The 20,085-nt window shown below is 34.0% G+C and overlaps 1 protein-coding gene across 1 annotated transcript in view; it reads right to left on the reverse strand.

Annotated features, from left to right (window-relative positions):
- Positions 1-14,816, reverse strand: part of Hook1 (hook microtubule tethering protein 1) — a 53,435-nt gene extending 38,619 nt beyond the window's left edge. The window contains exons 1-5 of the mRNA XM_076862360.1: positions 14,754-14,816; positions 9,650-9,735; positions 3,344-3,416; positions 1,387-1,437; positions 823-955 (exon numbers count right to left, since the gene is read on the reverse strand). Of these exons, the coding sequence (XP_076718475.1) occupies positions 823-955; positions 1,387-1,437; positions 3,344-3,416; positions 9,650-9,735; positions 14,754-14,816 (406 nt within the window). The remainder of the gene's footprint in view (positions 1-822; positions 956-1,386; positions 1,438-3,343; positions 3,417-9,649; positions 9,736-14,753) is intronic.
- Positions 14,817-20,085: the final 5,269 nt, after the last annotated feature.

Consider the following 20,085-nt stretch of genomic DNA (forward strand, 5'->3'; position numbering starts at 1 on the left):
CTTTTACCCTTTATGAGTTAATTCTTATTGAATCTACTCTGTTTTTTATCCTTCCTTCATTAGTTAGATGATGTTGAATGTGATTTCTAAAATCTTGACTTGAAGTATTTTTACAAAATTAAGCAACCAAAATTCTTCAATAAAGGTGGCATATTAAGACCAAGTTTATATTAAATCATGAAAAAGAAAATCAGCATCAAAACTGTCACCATAGTCTGACACAGGGAAGGAGATTTGGATCTGCTCAGTTCATCATTTTATTCATTTCATGTAACCATAAGTGATATTTTTGTACTCAGCAGGATACGTTTGAACATACAAATATAACACACCAATTTCATTATATTATCAGACTGCTTATCATGATACACTGGACAGGTATTCTTCTAAAAAAAAACAGGAGAACATTATCTGAAGAAGCTTGGATTATAATTTAGTAACTGAATATTTATTTATGAAAAACTAAATCAACCTCAGGTTCTTATGTACAATATAAACTATTGATGAATAAGTACAATTCACTGAATATCTACTTAAATTATAAGAACTAGATTAATTAAACTAAGCACTAGATACTTAAACCATCTTATGCTAAGATACATTTAATTTAGCCACTGAATATCAGAATCCAGGTACATATAGGACACTTAAGATATGTAGCTTTTCAATGGCAGAGAAGGGCTAGATTTCAGATCTCAATTTTACATTTCAAGGTGCTTTCAGCCAAAATTAAATAGTAAAGTTAAATGCAACCTTGCAAATGCTGGCAACAAAAGTAGTTTTTTAAAAGTAGAATTCCTCAGTTGACTGAATTTTACTTACCTTGCTTCTTTTCACAGTTTACCGCACAACCTAAAATAAGCTGTAGCAACCTCCCAAGCTCCACAGAATTCGAACATTCAGTTATTTGGTTTAAATCGGGAATAAGTTCTTCAGAAATCTGCTGCCCCAAAAACTGGAGAATCAAAATAATACAACATATCACTCACTTATGTAGGCTAAATAGTTTACAACATTTAACTATTAAAAGGAAAATTAATTATAATTAGGTTTATGAAACAACTCAGATAAATTAACAAATGACAAATCAATAATTACTTATCAAAACCAGTTGGCAAAATTAAGTCAAAACTGTTGATCATTAAGCAATAAATTCTATTTGAAAAAATAATTTAAATAGCATCAATAAAGTGTTTTTTGCAAATACATTATATTTAAACTTTAAACCTAATAATTTTCACAAAATTTGTGTTTTCTAAACATGGCAATATTTTGATTGTGAATTATAATAAAATAAAATATTACAAATAAAAAGCCAAGCCATTTCTCAGGGCCAATATAATTATCACATAGCATTTTGTATTTGAAGGCAGATCTTTTTCATACCTCATGGTAGTAACTCATAATTCCTTGAAGTACTTTCTTTAAGTTACTAGCCTAAAGTGACAAGAAACAAAAAAGAATATGAAATAATTTTTTTTCATATTAATAATGAAAGAAAATCTATGCCAAGGTGAAAGACAATAAAAACTTTCCCCTGATAAAAAAATTGTGGTACAGTTCTTTAGCAAGAAATTACAAAAATACAATGTCCAATAAACCTAATAGAAATTCAAAATGTATAATATAAAAATAAACAGAATTTTTTTAAAAAATAGAGAAAATCACAATCAACTTTAGAGATTTAAGGACTCCTTTCTATGTAACTAATAAAATGATTAAACAAAAAATAAAGATATAAAACATACACAAAAGTATCAACAATTTTTATATAATCCACATTCATGGAACAACTTAAAAAACACACATTGTTTTCAAGCGCATATTAAACATTTACCAATAGATAGGTCATAATGTTAAATCCCAGTAAATGTAAAAAAAAATTCTTGCATTGATGCAGGTATGTTCCCAGACAAAAATGGAATTAAATTAGAACTCAATCAATTTTAAAAAAGGTATTTAGAATTTGAACTACCTACTTCTAATTTACCCATAGGTTAAAAGAGAAATCACAAGGGAAATTACCAAATATTTTAGACTGAATGAAAATCAGAACATAGTACATTAAAATGCATATGATTTGGCTTAAGCAATGTTTAGTATTTGCGGGGGAAAGGCCTAAAATTTAATATTTAAGCTTCCACTTTACAAAGCAAGAAAAAGGAGAACCATATGTTAAGTAGAAGAAAGGAAATAAAAAAGATCAAATAGAAAATGAATTAAATAGAAAACAGTTATTTGAAAAACAAAACTGAAAAAGATTAAGACATTAAGGAGAAAATTTTTAAACATACTAATTTTAGCAAAGAAAGATCATGCATCATTTAAAGATCATGGTCATTAACATATTATTAGTATAATAGTTAGGAACAGTTTTTTGAGAGGTGTCAGATAGCCACTGAGCTATATATACATATAAAAGACCAAGCTATACCACTAAAATAAAAATATAAAGCTAAAAGTTAAAATGTTTTTATTACATTCCCAATCCTGTTACTTTTTTTTTATTTTGAGACAGTCTCACTAAGTTGCTGAGGCTAGTCTTGAGCCTGCAATCCTGTCTTAGCCTCCCAACTTGCTGGGATTACATGTGCATGCCACCATGCCCAGCTTGCTTAAAACAATTATATGCCAACAAATAAAACAATTTATATGAAACATATACCCTATAAGACACAAAACTGAGAAAAGAAAAATGGTTTTTAAAATAGAAAATCATTTTTTCAGTTTCTACTAAGATTAAATACACTTATAAAATTTATCAATTCCACTCAAGAATTTTCCCAAGAAAAATTAAAATATTTGTAAGCAAAGACTAATATGTGAATATTCACTGCAGTTATAATCTTAATAGCTAAAATCCCAAACAATTCAAACATCCATCACAGGTGAAGAGCTAAATAAACTGTGATGATATCAAAGTAAAAAAATAGTATACCCACACACAAAAAAAACCTAATATAGGCATAGGGAATGAGTCTCAAAAACATAATGAGTCAAAGAAACCAGGCACAAATAGTACACATTCTATGGTTACATTTATGTGGAATTCTAGAAATGAAATCTATAGTTACAAAAGCAGATAGCAGATCTGTAGCTATTTGGGGCCAGACATAGGGTAAGGAGGTGAAGATTAATCTAAGTGCATATTTTTATTTAATCGAAATGCTCTATATTTAATTATGATGATAGTTACATGACAGCATATGTGTGTCCAAAATTCAAGCTATAAACAATAAAATGCACTCACAAGTTAATTTTTTAAAAAGGATTTAGTCAAGTTTTGTGCAAATTTTAGGATCACCATTTAGAATAAGCTGTTATTCCCATTTATTCTTCATACCTTTATTCTCCAGTTGTCCCCAACATCCTCTTTAATGCGGCTTAACCAAGATTCATTGAACCAAGCTATATCACTAAAACAAAAATATAAAAGCTAAAGGTTAAAATGCTTTTATTACATGAAAAATACCAAACTGATCAACAGAGAACTTAACTTCACAGCTTAAAATTTATCCTTCATGAGATCAGGAAAGGTTTAAAAGAACCCAATAAATTTTCTGTGATTCTAAAGAATTTCACACTAAATTATTTAAGTCATTGACACCTTAAATTTAACAAACATGTACTAAACATTTTATACGAGGCCCTGCGAACAGGAAGGTCTAAAATACCGCCCATGAAGGGGTAAAAAGAAAATCAACATTTTAATGAGTGAGTACTACGTATTAAGCACTGTGCTTGATGTTCTTCCATGTTATTTTATTCAAACATCACAGTAACTTGGCAAAGGTTATATTATTTTTCTCAGTCTTCCTATTCAGGGAATTGAGGATGAGAAAGGGAAAGTAATTTGCCATAGGTGACTAGTACATGGTGAAGCACAAAATGAAGCTATTTGAGTGAAAAAGGAATAAAATGAATTTAACTGAGGAATCTACAAACAAATTTAGCTTTAATTAGGAGTAAAGTTATGCATTGATATGGAAGGTAAAGACAAATAATTGCTATGCAAAAACTATATATTTAATAAGGTTTTAAAGAAAACATTTGACTGTATATAATGAACTATATGTAATTATATTAACAGATTACATTCTAGAAAAATATTTGGATCCTTGTTCTGAGCAAGGAGATGAGGGAGATTAATATGAAAATGAATAATTTACTATTTTGACTCAGAAATAATAGCTATTAATGGAAGAAAATAAAGAGCACAAATAATTACACTCAGGGAAGAATAAGATAAAGGCTCTAATAGTTTAAGCTATAATATCACAGAATGTTAGAGCTAAAGAGATCTTAAAAGTCTCATCTAAATTTTTACTTGATGGGTGGTTTAGTTATAATATGAGGGGAAAAAAAAGACAAAGTTGTGTCTTAAATTTCAATATGCAAAACTGAAAACTTTTAACACTGTGCTTAGCCTTTCTGAAATCATTCTGCTTTATGTGTTCTAGTAGAGAACATACCACTTTCATGCAATAAACAAAAAAATGGCTTCACCATTTTTACCTCATTCATTTGGGATTTGTAACTATTTTCTTTTAAGTAAATTTATGTTAGTTTTAATCAACTTTTTCCGAATGCCAAAACTACAATTACCAAAACAGCTTAGCTAAAAATAAAATTATGAACTGCTAACCAGGTATTTATTTGAAATGACTAAATTTAATGAATCATATTATTTTCCTTTTCATTAGACTAAGTAATAAAAAAGTCCTAGAAAAAAAGACCAGCTGCGATGAACAATTTTATGTGTTAACTTGGCTGGACCACCATACTCAGAAATTTGGTCAATCTTTGATGAAGTGAATTTATTTTTCAGATAAGACTAACATTTAAAATCAGTAGACTGAGTAAAGCATATTATCCTCCATAATTTAAGTGGGTCTTATCCAATCAGTGGAGGGCCTCAAGAAACACTTCAAGACAGAGCAAATTCTGCCAGCAGACTGACTAATGACTCTGGCTGTTCTTCTCCAGGTCTCCGGTCTGCTGATTTACCGCACAGATTTTGGACATGCAAGTCTTTGCAAAATATTAAAATAAATATTTGTGTATATGTTTGTTTGTATATACTCATGCACATGCACACAGACATCTACCTCATTGGTCCTGCTTCTCTATAGAACCCTGACTATAAACCTCTTTCTCTCTCTCTCTCACACACACACACACACACACACACACACACACAGATATCTAAGTATGTGATTTTACGCTGTAATTAGTTTTAGAAATTGAACTTAAAGATTATCTATTCTTGTTATCTAGTTTTTCAAAATAATCATCCTTTTATCTTACATTTTTCCTTTTCATTTCAAATCAACTCTATCCTTGAGAAATACTTTCAAATTTCTCCATAAGTATAAATTTCCTACTTTCTTTCTTATACGCAAATTCAAACCTTTTCTAACAATTATGATGGCAGCCACTATGAAACTTGATATTCAACCTCAGAAATCTTCGGAAATAACTGATATAACTTTTCTTTCTTTCTCCTCTTCCTCTTTTTTTTTTTTTTTTTTTACTTTGCCACATCTGTATACCCATCTTGTCCCCCCAACAATGAACTGCTTTTCTTATATTTCTTAGAACTTCAAAGCCACTCAAGGAACACCAAATAAGAAAGGGAATAAATGACTAAGTAAAATGTAATCCTGCTTTTCTTATATTTCTTAGAACTTCAAAGCCATTCAAGGAACACCAAATAAGAAAGGGAATAAATGACTAAGTAAAATGTAAACCAGTTATTTTCTAATAAAACTAAGTTAAAAAAAACACTACATAATTTTTAACTCCACCCACGATATTTGTTTTCAACAATTTTATTAACTAAATTCAGATAGTAATTAATATCTAACTGGTTACTATAAATAATAGTTGTGTCCCTAAATGAATACCCTGAGACTATTTTTTCTTCAATAATAAAAAAACCTTCTGTGATTATCAATACAGCAAAATGTGATTTGTATTTTGGACACACACATATGAACTTTCATTTTGTTAATACTCCAAATTGAAAACCTATCAAAAGGGGTTCAAGATACTTGATGTCAAGTATTAAAGCTGATTAAGAGCAATGATTTTGGAGTCCAACCAAACTGATACAAATCCTAGCTTTGCAAATTTTCTCATTATTTGACTTTCCAAAATTCAATGACACTTCTCTACACCTCTGTTGTCTTGTATAAGCTGAGGATAAAAATAATATCTACCCCTTAGAATCCTAAAAGTTTAATGAAATAATCTATCTAATGGGGTATATGATGATGTATTTAGTAATTACTAAGATTTGATTATCACGTTGTATCACATTAAATGCTCAAATATTTTCTGAATGAACAAATAAATGCTTGATGCTTAAGGTTTTTAAATATATTTTTTTTAAAAAAGAGAGAGTGGGAGAGAGAGAGAATTTTTTAATATTTATTTTTTAGTTCTCAGCGGACACAACATCTTTGTTTGTGTGTGGTGCTGAGGATGGAACCCGGGCTGCACACATGCCAGGCGAGCGCGCTACCGCTTGAGCCACATCCCCAGCCCAAGGTTTTTAAATATTAAACATTCTTTTTCACTCCTCTCTCTTGCAAAAGATATCCAAAGACAATAGTAACAAGCATAGAGGTTATCTGGTTCCTTAAGTGAAAAACTAAGCCGTTCTTTTGGGGAAGTGGCATGCATTCTTCACACTTCTTGGAAGTAGTACCATGTCCCCGCAAAAGATATGTTTAAGTTCTAACCTCTGGTATCTGTGAACATGACCTTATATGAAAACAGCATCTTCAAAGATGTAATCAAGCTAATTGAAATCATGATGAATTTGGATGGGTCCCAAACCAATATGACTGTTGCTCTTATGAGAGAAGAGACACAAATGCAGGCATGGTGGGAAGATGGCTACGTGAAGACAGAGCAGAGGTTGAAGTTATGCTGTCACCAACCAAGGAATGCCTGAGACTACCAGAAGCTGGACTGGAAGGAAAGATCTGCTAGAGGCTTTTCAGGGAGCATGGCCCAGCCAATACTTTTAGTCCTTTAAGGTTCTAGAACTATGCAAGAATTAATTTTGGTTGTTGTTGTTTGGCTTTTTTTTTTTTTTTAATTTTCGTTGTTTTAAGACACCCTGTCTGTGGTACTTTGTTATGGCAGCCGTAAAAAACTAATACCACTGTAGTTACAGTGTTTCTTCACATGTTTTTTTAAATAACAGAAGCTTCGACAGGCATTTTTAAAAGATAGATACTTACTATATATTCAAACTCAGGATAATAATTAAGAATCTGAAGAACCCTAGTAACAACTCCCTAACTCCCCATATCTAAGTCTTAATAGCCTGAACACCACTTTTCAAGAGTTTATTATTTTAGAAGCATATCTAGATATAATAATATCTATATATAATAATATCTATCTAATATGCCCAAAGGCTCACCATAAATAATTATCTATAATTTTGCTACCTCTTTATAAAGCAGAATTTCTCTTCTTACTTTCAGTAACAACCTTTATTGTGATTTGATGAGTCACCAATAACATTTGTTACAAATTGTAGAATATAAAGTACTTTGCAATGTTCAAAGAAATATTATAAAATTAGCCCTCTGAACAGGGATATTGATACTGTGATCCAACCAAGGGAAGATGTATGCTTTAAGTCTCACTACTCAGCATTCAGGCTTCTGAAAAGCTCCAAAATGGAAAGGGGTATAAAATATCCCCTGAATGATAAGGCTTAGACATGTAACATATAAAAACAGGTAAAAAAAAAAAAAAAAAAAAAAGCAAAAACAAACAAACAAACAACAACAACAGAAAGAGATATTTAGGCCTAAGTGTATTTTACTGGTCATTTGTTAAATGAATAAAGAAAGTTTTATGGTTGGCTGACTTATTCTTCTTGCAGAAAGCTATTAGAAGACAGTAAGACATAAAAGAGAACAAGAAAAAGCAGACAGCACATTGGCAGTAACAGCAGAACCCAACAGGTTGTAGGGAAAAAAATGAATTGCTGACAAAAGATACAGTTTAGATTTCATTTACCTGATGCAATGCTAAAGAGGGCGGGAGGTCAAAGAGGCATATACATCAAATCATGGTTAAAAAAAAAAATAGGTCTCTTCTATTATTTCATGACATAAATCTAATAGAGCTATCAAAAGCTTCCAATAATACAGAAATGACATCTTTGGGGGCTGGGGTTGTAGCTCAGTGATTGAGTACTTGCCTCCCATGTGTGAGGCACTGGGTTTGATCCTCAGCACCACATAAAAATAAATAAATAAATGAAACAAAGATAATGTGTCCATCTACAACTAACAAAAAAAAGAAAGGAAGGAAGGAAGGAAGGAAGGACATCTTTGGATGGCACTGTGGAAATAAGTAAACACTAGTCTTACGTTCATACCAACTATAATATATCACACAAAGAGGAATCAAGGTGTATATTCTAACAACAAAAAACAATGATGATTTTCCAAAATCATCAAGAAAGGACCATGTTGAGATTGTTGACTGTGACCAGTTAAATAATTTTAAAATCAATCAGGATATAAATAAAATATTTAAGAAATATTTTGCAGGAGAGGTAAGACATATTTTATAATGACTGCTACTCTCTTTCCATTGCCCAAAACGTTAAGTATTTATCTTTCAAAATGTTTATTTTGGGTTTACTCTAAAATCTGTATGTTCACATAAGATTATTCTGAAGATTCCAAATAACTAGGATTTTAATATCATTTAAGTTGCTTTTCTGAGAAAGGCAGAGTTTTTGCAAACCCATTAATGTGAATTATAGCAAACCTTTATAAGATGGTAGTAATGATTAAATAAACAATAACTGACAATAAAACAATACAGCAGAGATAGAATTCTGGTCTCAAAATAAGCTGATGTAAAGTCATCATGTTCATCAATTAATAAATTATGAGTATAGGATTGATCCTTTCTGTCCTAGTAAGAGTTCAAAGTATATACTGAAACCCTTATGTTTGACAAATATTAGGAAATTTTGATATAATTATATAAGTGGATCTAGTTCACACAGAATCACTTTATTAGTTGAGGATGCCCAAAATCTGTGACTTCAGATTTCACTCATACATTATTTTACTATTGAAATAAAAATAAAAACTCAGAAATAAATAAAAATATTAATAAAAACCTCATTGCTCATAGATTTTAAAATTTAATATTTTTAAATACAGTATTTTGTTTCAGTAATCTCTATGATAACAATTTCCATAAACTGAAACTTTAAAATGTTAATATCACAAGTTTAAGAAATATCATAAGCAAATATATCATTAGTTTAGTCTTTTTCTTTTATAGTTATTATTAATTTGCAAACATGTCCAGAACAAGTTTAAAATAACATCTCTTGAATAAAGAATGTTAATCATTTATTTAGTTAAGATGTATCTCCATGAACACGCAAGACGTAAACTGTTCAAACTGTTTAAGAAATAAACTTTTCAAACCTGGCAAACTGTTCTCTGGTTTTAAGGATTCCTTGGTACCATAGGTCTGAATACATCATCAAACAGGATAAAATTTCAATAACCTTTAGAATAAGTCTAGGTGTTTGCTCTTCCTTAGTATTGGGTTTCCAATTCTTTTCAGGCAAAGTTTGATCACTACTCACATTTGATGAAGAACTTGTGCCATGGCAACTCCATTAGTCAGCTGTTTAACATCTTGACAAGGCGAGGCAGTCTTGAATGTCTGCAGCTAAAATGACATAAAGTAAATGACATTACTGCTTCATTATCCCTATAGAATAGTGTTATAGAATAAACAGAAAACAGCTAAAAATTGTCTTTTTTATTTAAAAACAGATCCTGCCAATCAAATGAAGCTATATTAATAGATTTCTATGGGTATATAATATATTTATAAATATAAACACTTAACATTTCATAAAATCATGCCTAATATAGTAAAGGATGCATTCACGCCATGTGTGTAAGTAATTCAGAGCTTCTGAATAATACAAAGCCAGTTGTACAACTCTAGTCTTTAATCTATTTTCAGGAGAATATCAGAAAAAAAACTTTTAAGATAACACAACACCCATGAGTTAAAACCTTTACTCATATCATTGATAGGAAAACACAGGCTAGAAATGTCAAGCCTAAAACTATTTACAGTTTATTCATAAACTCTGAAATAAAATAGGACTTCTTCTTATTATCAATAATTAGCATTATAGCATGAGGGATCAAGGGCCCATCCACCATGACAAGTTTTTCCATACAGTTTGGCTTTAGATATGACTAATTTTTCAAATGTATTAACTTTTCTGTGTGCTAAACATTAATACACATATTAAAAAGAGCAGTAGAATGATGACATTTTTTCACAAAAGCAAATACAAGATAGAAAAATATTCAGAAAGCAATTTATAACAAAGATGAATAATATGCTTTCTAGAAATCTAATCATATTATGAAACTTTTCTCCACACACATTCATCTCCTTCACTATTCACTTGTAATTTTCTAAGTTTACCAATTTAACTACTATAAACCAACAGAATTCTCTCCCACCATAATTCACCAAAAGAGGCTCTATGTATTCTGAGGTTCTACAAGTCTGTCTCTATTACTCTAATACAATGACACAAGCAGATAAAAGACAGCCACAGTTACTTTTGAAGTACACAGAGACACTTTATTGAGTTTCTACTCTATATGAGATACTGTGGTACAGGATGGGGTTACAAAAGAAAATCACCCTTTTCTACACTTAAAATAGTTTCAGTCAAGAATTAAGGTGAGAAGGAAAAGATGGAAATCATTTTCAGATAATGTTTCATAATTTCAGTATACACAAAATGTTTTGAAATAAAACAAAAGTAAACTAATCTAATTAGGATCTGCATTTAGAAAAGACTTCATAGAGAAGATTCATAATGGAAGGACATGAGGACTGAATACAATATTTTCTAAGTAAAGAAAGGGCTTCAGAAAGGAGCTTTAGGAAGTAGGAATATAATAAAACTACAGATACAAGAGAAGCAATGGTATTTTTAGGGAACATGTATTTGTAGTACAAAGGAGGACAGAAATGGGCAACAATCAAAGGGTTAAAGAAACAGCAGAAGTCAGGATGCAAGAGGGGTCATGATAAGAAACTTGGGACTTATTTTATCCTTAGTTGCCTCATCTAACAGTTTCTCTCACAAGATGGTTGGTAAAATTAAATGAAATAGCAAACATACTTAGATATTGGCTAGCACAAATAATAAGCTCATAGCTGTTAGTGCACTTAGGTATGAGTTAGGGTTTCTTAAAGTGTGGGGGTCTAGGACAAATATTTATCAGAATCTATAGACATATTAAATCAGATGATTCCTAAGTGATTCTTATGCATGCCAATTTTTGAAAACATTCTCTGGTTGATGAAAAATAATTGAGAGTACTAAGGAAGACAGTGACATCTTTTATATATTTTGGAGAACTATCATAGTAACTCAAAGCAGCTTTATTCTCTGGTCAAGAAGATCAGTTCCTGCAATGGTTCTGTTAATAAAATGGAGAGCAATGGCATAAAGAAATAAGTGTAATGTTGACTTAGAGAAAGAGGGAGCAGGATGAACACATGAAATATCTGCTACATAAAATCAGAAAATTTTTGCAACAGAGTTATCTAACATGAAAATAACCCACAGAACTTAAGACATCTTTAAAAGGAAAATAAACCATAGCTCCCATTTTTCAAATTTCCTATTTACACACTAGCTTTTAATTGTAAATTAAAACCCAAATCATTAACTTTTTACAAAATATATATGATTCATGATTTTAAAAGGACAATTTCAGAGGCACAGAATATTAGGCAAAATAGTAAAGAGATATGTAATGAAATATATATGCTAAGGAGTTGCCTCCTTGCCCTCTATGTTTAGATTAAGATCAGTTTCTCTGCCTTATTGCCATGAACACTGGGTGTCTCCTGGAAGTTCTGAAATAGCTGCAAAGTAAGTAAATAACAGAGAATATAATTTCATTTGGCTAAATTGAAAGAATTTATAATGAAGAACAGTGAATGAATTTAAAAGTGCAGTGGGTGGAGTAAGGCCAAAGCAGAGGGACAAAAGAGAATGCATCCTTTTTCACAGGACTCTTCACAGGGTTAAAGAAGCAAAAGTCTCTTTAATGAGTGACCCAAAAAGGACAGAGTAGGCTTCCAGAGGTGTCCATCATAAAATACAGCATTTTAGCAAATAACTACCTTGCTTTCTTTGATATTTCCAAATAAAGCAAATAATTAGAAATGTGAAAATAATGTGAATTATTGTTCCTGAGCTGCTTTAATATAAACATCACAGAAACTGAGTTTTCATAACTGACAGCCAAGAAAAGCTCAATCTTAAATCAACTTTGTCTTTATATTTTCCTCCTTTAACTACTCATTTCAGCAAGATTGATTAATAATCTACTTATTTTGCACACTTTTTTCCCCCTTCATCTGCTTGACAAAATGTACAAGAACCAAGAGAATCACTTGAAACATGTGGTCCAATGCCCTACTATTACTGATGAAAGTAAAGCCCAAATACAAGAAATAAATTTCCAACATCACAGAAATAATTTTTTGAAATAAAACAAAAGTAAACTAATCTAATTAGTTTACTAATTAGCAAAATCAAAGTCAACTTCGTGCAAATACTTCTTCAAACTCACACATTTCTTCCATTATGCAAATAATGCCCACATTTATTCTTTATCCCTGAATTTTCTGCTAAGGAGCAGTATATTCCTAAGAAATATTTCAAGAAGAGTTCCAAATCATAAAATACAACCCTTCAAAAATTATCAAAAGAGGCACCCCTTTGCCTAACCAAATTTTCTTGATGATTTCTCTGATTCTATTAACATTAGCTCCACTGCTCTAGTACTAAAAGAATGGTTACTCCCAAAGTTCTTCTCACTGTCATGATATGGTCCTATCATATGGTGTTTTTTTTTTTTCTTTTAATATATATATTCCAATACTTCTCCTTAACACATACCATTACTTATTAGCACATTAGGAGGCCAGGGATATCCTGACAAATGTGTATCTTCTTTTACCCCCCTTCAATTTATAGCCAAATGAGACATTACTGTTACATGGCACTCTGTCATCTACAATTTCTTGTTTGCTTTATAATATTTTTTTTCAAATTTTAAAGAATTTTGCCTTCCATTGTAATTATACACAGCTTTGCCTACTGATACAATTAAAAATTATATATGCCTTCCTCAGAGCTTTATATTAAGTAGGAAGTCAATAAATTAAAAGAATATATACAGTCACATAACAAAATATCACAATACAGTTCAAGAAAATCCTGTAGTTCACCACCTCACATTGAAGTCGATGACATCATAAAGACAAAGATTACTATTTCAGTCAGATGATGTTTAGAGCACAATGGAACAGATTAGGAAACACCCTTTAATTAGCCACTTGTTTTAATAAAACATATCATCAAAAGTAATGTTGCCTTACTTCATGACAGTCTTAAATATAGCATCCAAATCTCCTATTTTAAATGAAAACACAGATTAACCATTAGCAAACTGCTTTTAATTCAGAAACCTGAGATATTTGCATTCTACTTAAAGTAAAAGTTATTTACTTCCAGCATGCAATTGCTTTAAATTATAGTTATTTCCAATAGACTTCATACACTTCCAGAAATCTTTCAGATTAAGATGCGTTTCTCTGCCTTTCAGATTTCTCAATTCTTTGGGATTACGTGCATTAAAAGATGGCTAAGGAATCTCATCAACAGATTAAGGCCTCCTAGTCCAGTCTGTTTACATACCATTCTGCACATGTTCCCCTGCACACAACTGAACAACTGGTTTGGGCATCATCAACATCACCTTTTCAGCCATCAAGCACCATCCTTGCTGAATATGGGCTATGAACTCTACCAGGATATCAGTTCTCTGATGATATCTAAGCAGCTCCAAGTGATAAGATAATTTGTTCACTGGAATATTGTAAAATCTGGAAATAAATCCTACTTCTCGAAAGCCAGCACAACTGAACACAAATCGTAAACATGGATAAATTACACACGGAAATGACAAATTCTTTCTTTTAAAGAAAATGCTATTTGGACGGGGAGAGGGCCCAGTGAGAAAAAAAAAGGGGGGGGGGGAAGGAGCTCTCTCTCCCAAGACAGCTTTTTCTCCACACTGGAAATATCACGGAAATATCTTTTAAGCGGCTTCTAGAAAATCTAACGCCCTAGAGTACTAAAGCAGCACCAATCCAGGAGCTAAAACAGCTAGCCACTTGCATCTAACCAGAACAAGGTGGTTAGGGGTGGAGATTGGGTTTTGGAGCAGGTCTTCACTCCCAAGCAATGCAAAGGTCCCCAAAGGAAGGCTACCAATCAGAGGGGAGAGGAGAGTAGGTTAGCCAGAAAGTTCAGGGATTGGGGTGTGGGTCAGGCAGGGAGCGAAAACCCAGAGGGAAGAGGTAAGGGGATGGGCAAGGCTCCTATCAAAGCTGCCAGGGCCACCATCCAGATCGTACCCTCTGGACAGACCCTCAGAGCTTCCTTTACCCAGATCGCCGGACACAAACACACGCACCCACACACCTGCCCTGCGCCGCAGGTGGCACTCTCGAGGTCAAGGGCGACAAGCAATGCGGAAGGCTGGGCACCTGGCCACGAGCTGATGGCCCGCGCTCCTCCAGACTCACCTGCGGAGAGCCAGGCCCCTCGGCCCCCTCACACTCACCCAGATAATGAGGCTGTCGCAGAGCGGCAGCTCGTGCTGCGGCAGCGGCTGCGCCTCCTCCATGGCCGGGACGAAGTCGACTACGCCTCTGACTCCGATACCTCCCTCCTCCCGGGAGCCGGCGTCGACGACCTGCTCGCCGGCCAGGAAAGCTTGGTAGCCAGGCCCCGCGCCGCTCACGCGCGAAACCTCACGCTGCCGACGTCGCCGGCGTGACCCCCTCCCCACCGCCCCCGCCAGGCTCCCGCGTTCGCCCCCTCCCCCGTCGAGGTCCAGGCCGCGCGACTCGACACCTGAGCCCCGCCCCCCGCCCCGCCCCCTCACCCTCCTTCCTGCCCGCTTCAGCACACCTCTCCTAGCCGCACTGAGTGACCTGGGCGCACACCAGTCACAAAGAAAGCAGGTACTAGGGCGGGGCGGGCAGAGTGGGCGGGGCGGGAAGAGCGGGAATATGTTGAGCAGGAAGGGATGATGATTGGACGTGCCCTCGTGGGCTCCGACCAATCAATGTGAGACAAGCCTGCGCCTCCAGAAGGGAGCGGGAGTGGGTAGGAAGAGGTTTGTGACCTGGCAGGTGCAGTGAGGGCGGTGCTGGAGGTTGTTCTTAGGGAAGGAGAGCGCGCTTGCGCGGCGGGGATTGGCACTATTGAAGCTTCTCACAGCTCTAAGAGGCAGAAGGCCGGATGGACAGCGGGGGTGTCGGGGGTGGGCCCCAGCAGGGCTCAATCATCTTCCGGCCTCCTTCCTCTAGGTAGCTTATCTCTTGGCTACACCTATGGAGATTCACACTGCTTCCACAGTGTCTTCAGAAATAGATCTTACCCATGAATAACCCTCTCCCCCCCCCCCCCCAGGAAAGATGGGCTGATTTTACCCTAGGAGCGCATTGGAAAGGGACGTGGCAAAGAGATGTGTTTCCTAAGCAAAAGAAAATACCTTAATGCTGCGAAATCAAAGTTCTCACTATCAGATCATGTGTAGTTTCATTGTAAATGGGACAATAGAGGAGACCATTTTGTGGCAGCAAAATGAAAAATGAAATTGTTTTTGAAAAACGTGTCAGATATCTATGTACCCATTTTCCTTTGGCGATTAAACTTTTTTCTGAGAATGTTGGGGGTGGGTAGTGGCAAATTTGAAGCTCTCCAAGGTACTGATAGACGGCTTAGGTTTTTGAAAGGAGCTCAAATATTCTTAGTCTTGTTTGTTCTCATCACTTCACTCATTCATAAGTTCATCAATTCAAGTTCTGCGTTAAAAAGCAGCTGGCTTATTTAAATTGCAGCGTTTTTATATATAGGCATCGAAAGTTTAAAACTGATAGATGACTGCAATTAAAAGCCCCCCAAAGTAAATCAGGCTCATTCTAAAATTACCATTCATGCATTTGCTGTTGATTTCCTTAACATTATCTCAGAACTTTTTTGATGTGTTTGGAATCACTTTATATTCTGAACATTGGGAACATTGATATTAGGACAATGACAACTGCAAAATATAGGAATTGAATGCATGGTATAAATTGTGACCCTTTTCCACAATGGTTCCTATGGACCCCAACTTCCACATTCTTAATTAAATTGCAAATTGTAATTAAAATGTAAACATAGAAAAATGTGCTCTATATGTGTAATAAGAATTGTAATGCATTCCACAGTCATATATAAATAAAAATTTTTTTTTAAATATAAACATATATTATAAAGGTAATGTACGTTGCAAATTGTAAACTTTGCAAGTATGAGTTTACTTGCATATGTATATTTATATTTAGAAGAAACCACATATATTTAGAAGCATATAAGAATATTTAGAAGCATATAAGAATACCCACATATGATTGAAATATTCAAAAAAATTAATGAGAATTACTGAGAAGGGGCAATTTAGTAATCATTCTAAATGTATTATATAAATAGAGTAAATACTTAGGGGAAGAGGCCCAATTCTCTTCATGATATTATATTGGTTGAAAAATATACAATGACAATCAGTGAATTCATTATAAAACAGAGAAATATAAATATTTCAAACAAATATTTAGGGTTAGAAAAAAAAACCACTGAAAAGAAATGATTAAAAAAAGAATGTTGAGAAGCATTAAGTACACTTTCACACACAACTGTAACTAGAATTTTAAGAAAAAAATTAAATATTTAAAGCCATAATTCACGTTTGGTCATAAATTCCATCGAAATCAGAAATGGAATCAAAGGCTTGGAACAATAATATAAATTGCAAGTCTATTGGTATTGGTCAGTACACATTGATAAATAGGAAAGGTTAATAATATTATAGATTAATATCTAAGAAAATAATGCTTTAGATAATTTTTGATTACTCAGGAAAGTTGTCACAATATTAAATAAAACTTTAAGAAGTCATGTGACTTCAACATTATATATACTACAAATTTAATTATGTACTCACCAAGAAAACAAAGGAATATTCATCATACTACTGTGTTATATTTATATATGAATGTGATTATTTCCATAATCTTTGGCTATTAAACTTTTTTCTGAGAATGTTGGGGGTGGGTAGTGGCAAATTTGAAGCAAATTTGAATCTAAATTTAGATGTTGATGGACCTTTTATTGTGTTTATTTATTTAAATGCAGTGTTGAGAATCGAACTCAGTGCCTCACACAAGCACTCCACCACTGAGCCACAACCCCAGCCCCTCCATAATCTTTTATATATATATATATTTTTTTTGTAATTAGCTTCTATTAATTTAGTGAGAAGGGAAAAGACATCAGAAGAAATGCCAAATAGAATATGAGCTATCATTTCTGTTGTGGTTTAGAAGTGAAGTATCCCCCAAAAGTTCATGTGTGAGACAATGCAAGTATTTTCATAGGTAAAACAATTAGTTATGAGAGCTGTAACCTAATCAGTGGATTAAATCACTGGTATGGATTAACTATAGGTAGGCAGGGTATGACTGAAAGAGGCGGGTCATTGGGGGCATGCCTTTGGAATTTATATTTTGTGCTGGGTGAGTGGAATTACTGCTCCCTTGTTGCCATGTCCTAAGCTGCTTTCTTCTGCCACATCCTTCTGTCATGATGTTCTGCCTTACCTCAAGTCTAGAGCTATAGATTTGGCTGGCCATGGACTGAACCTTTGAAATTATAAACCCAAATAATCTTTTCCTCCTCTAAATGTTCTTGTCAGGTCTTTTGGTCACAGTCACGAAACAGCTAAAAAAAAAAAAAAAAAAAAAAAAAAATTCAACTATTAAATTGGCATTAGTTTTTAAAAGTTAGCATTCATGTTTTAGGAATGAAACTAATTTTGAAACACTAGTTGTGAGACTATAAACTGGCACAACTTTCTTTTTATCTTTTATTTTATAAACTTTATAGTTATGCTTAGTAGCGGGTTTCATCCCACCCAACAAACTCATATATGCATGGAAATTGATTTCAGTTCATGATCTCTCACCACATATCTTCCCTACCCTTTACCATTCCTCCTCTTCTACTCTGCTAGACTTTCTTTCCCTCACCCATTAATTTCTATTTGTTTGGTTCTTTTTGTTATCCTATGCTTCCCTCACCATTTCCTTTATTTTATTCTGACAGCTACTTCTTCACAGTTCCCCAAACAAAAGTCCCCCAAATATTGAAGGAAAAAAACATAAAAATCTTACAGTTGTTAAGTCTTGGTACCACTTATAGCCTGAGTGATCTTGGGAAAGTCATTTAATTTTATTAAGCCCCAGTTTCAGTCTCTGTAAACTAGAATAATACTATTATATTTATGTGTTGCTTAGAGATTTTTTTGTGGTAAGTGGGAGAAACCAAACTGCATAATAATTTTTTAAAACAATGTTATTGGAAGAATTCATTCAGAGGAAGAGCTAAAGAACCCTACATGGAAAAGGGCAAGTCCCAGAGCAGCTAATTGGATCTTAATAGCAAAAACAAGGGAGTCTTTTCAGGATACCACCATATGGATGAGAATGATAAAGTACTTGCTCGATCTTTCTGACTCATTTCTGATTCAGATTTCACAGTGAGCATCTGATAAGCCTATTTTGGGATGTGTGTCCAACCATTTGCCAGAAAATGATAGAGCACCACTGGCTGCTCGACCAAGACTGCAGACTCAAGATGAAATCATGGGAGCATTGTCAGTGGAGGAGGAATAGATGCCTGCAAACAAAAACTAAAACAGTTCTCTTCACATGGCCCTGAAAGTTTATATGAGGATCCAATGCATGTAAAATGTTTAGTGCAAATTCAAATTCAATAGATCTGAGCAGTTGCTCAATACATTTTAGTTTTAACATATATGTCTTGGGGTGTGTGTGTGTGTGTGTGTGTGTGTGTTTGCACTCACCAAAAAATTATAAGGTATTGGTAAGATTATTTAAAATAATCATTTGCTTAATTTTCCAAGTTTGCCACCAATAAGGACACATGTTACCTTTTTAATTAAAAGAAAAACAAACTCTTTTAAAGAGAGGGAGGGAGGGTGGCGGGGGGGGGGGGGGGAGAGAGAGAGAGAGAGAGAGAGAGAGAGAAATAGATATGACCAGGATGAAATTTTAGGCTCTGAGTTGGTCTGCAATAGATAAATGGTAAAGGAGAGAATCCTTGATTTGGTACTTTAAATACAACTGTAGTAGGCTCTACTTGTAATAAAGAAATCCGTGCCTTGCACATACAAGTGACGGAATAACAAAGATAAATCCTAAGACTTTTCCTGCTGATTTTTTAGATACATGGAATGGCTGAGAGTGAACCAGCTAGATGAGTCTGCCTTGAACAGGCATGGACCTGGACACACAGATTATGTCACCACATGAATAGAGTGATCATATCATCAGCAAAAAATACAGCAAAGTGTTCATTCAAAGCAGATTATTGTGTATCTACACAGAGGCTCCTGACTGCTTCTCCTTCCGTGGTTCTACAAATAGAAGTACTCTAATGGTTGAAGGAAGGACTAAAAGAAGTAAGGGAAGAACAAGAGAAAAAGGAAAGAACGGCAACACAGGCTGAATCTCAGCAACAGAGACAGAAGCCCGAATGATGCCAGAGCCACCACAGGGGCTGGCTTGGTTCTCCAGGTGATACCCCCACCAGTGATTGCAATCCACAATATCCAAAGAACTGTTGCTAACCCAGGCTACTTCTGGTCAGCATCCATGTACACAGCAGTTGAATGCAGCAGCAAATATTTCTAGACTGTAAAGAATTTTCATAGTCTCAGAGATACTAATAGATATTAGTCTCCAGGCCCCCGAGATTTATTAGCCCTAGGCAGAATTCTAGAGAAGAGAGGGTCAAGAAAATTGATATTTTAAAACACCTTATAG

Source organism: Callospermophilus lateralis, chromosome 7 (assembly GCF_048772815.1).
Source record: "Callospermophilus lateralis isolate mCalLat2 chromosome 7, mCalLat2.hap1, whole genome shotgun sequence".
In the NCBI taxonomy this organism is placed as follows: domain Eukaryota; kingdom Metazoa; phylum Chordata; class Mammalia; order Rodentia; family Sciuridae; genus Callospermophilus; species Callospermophilus lateralis.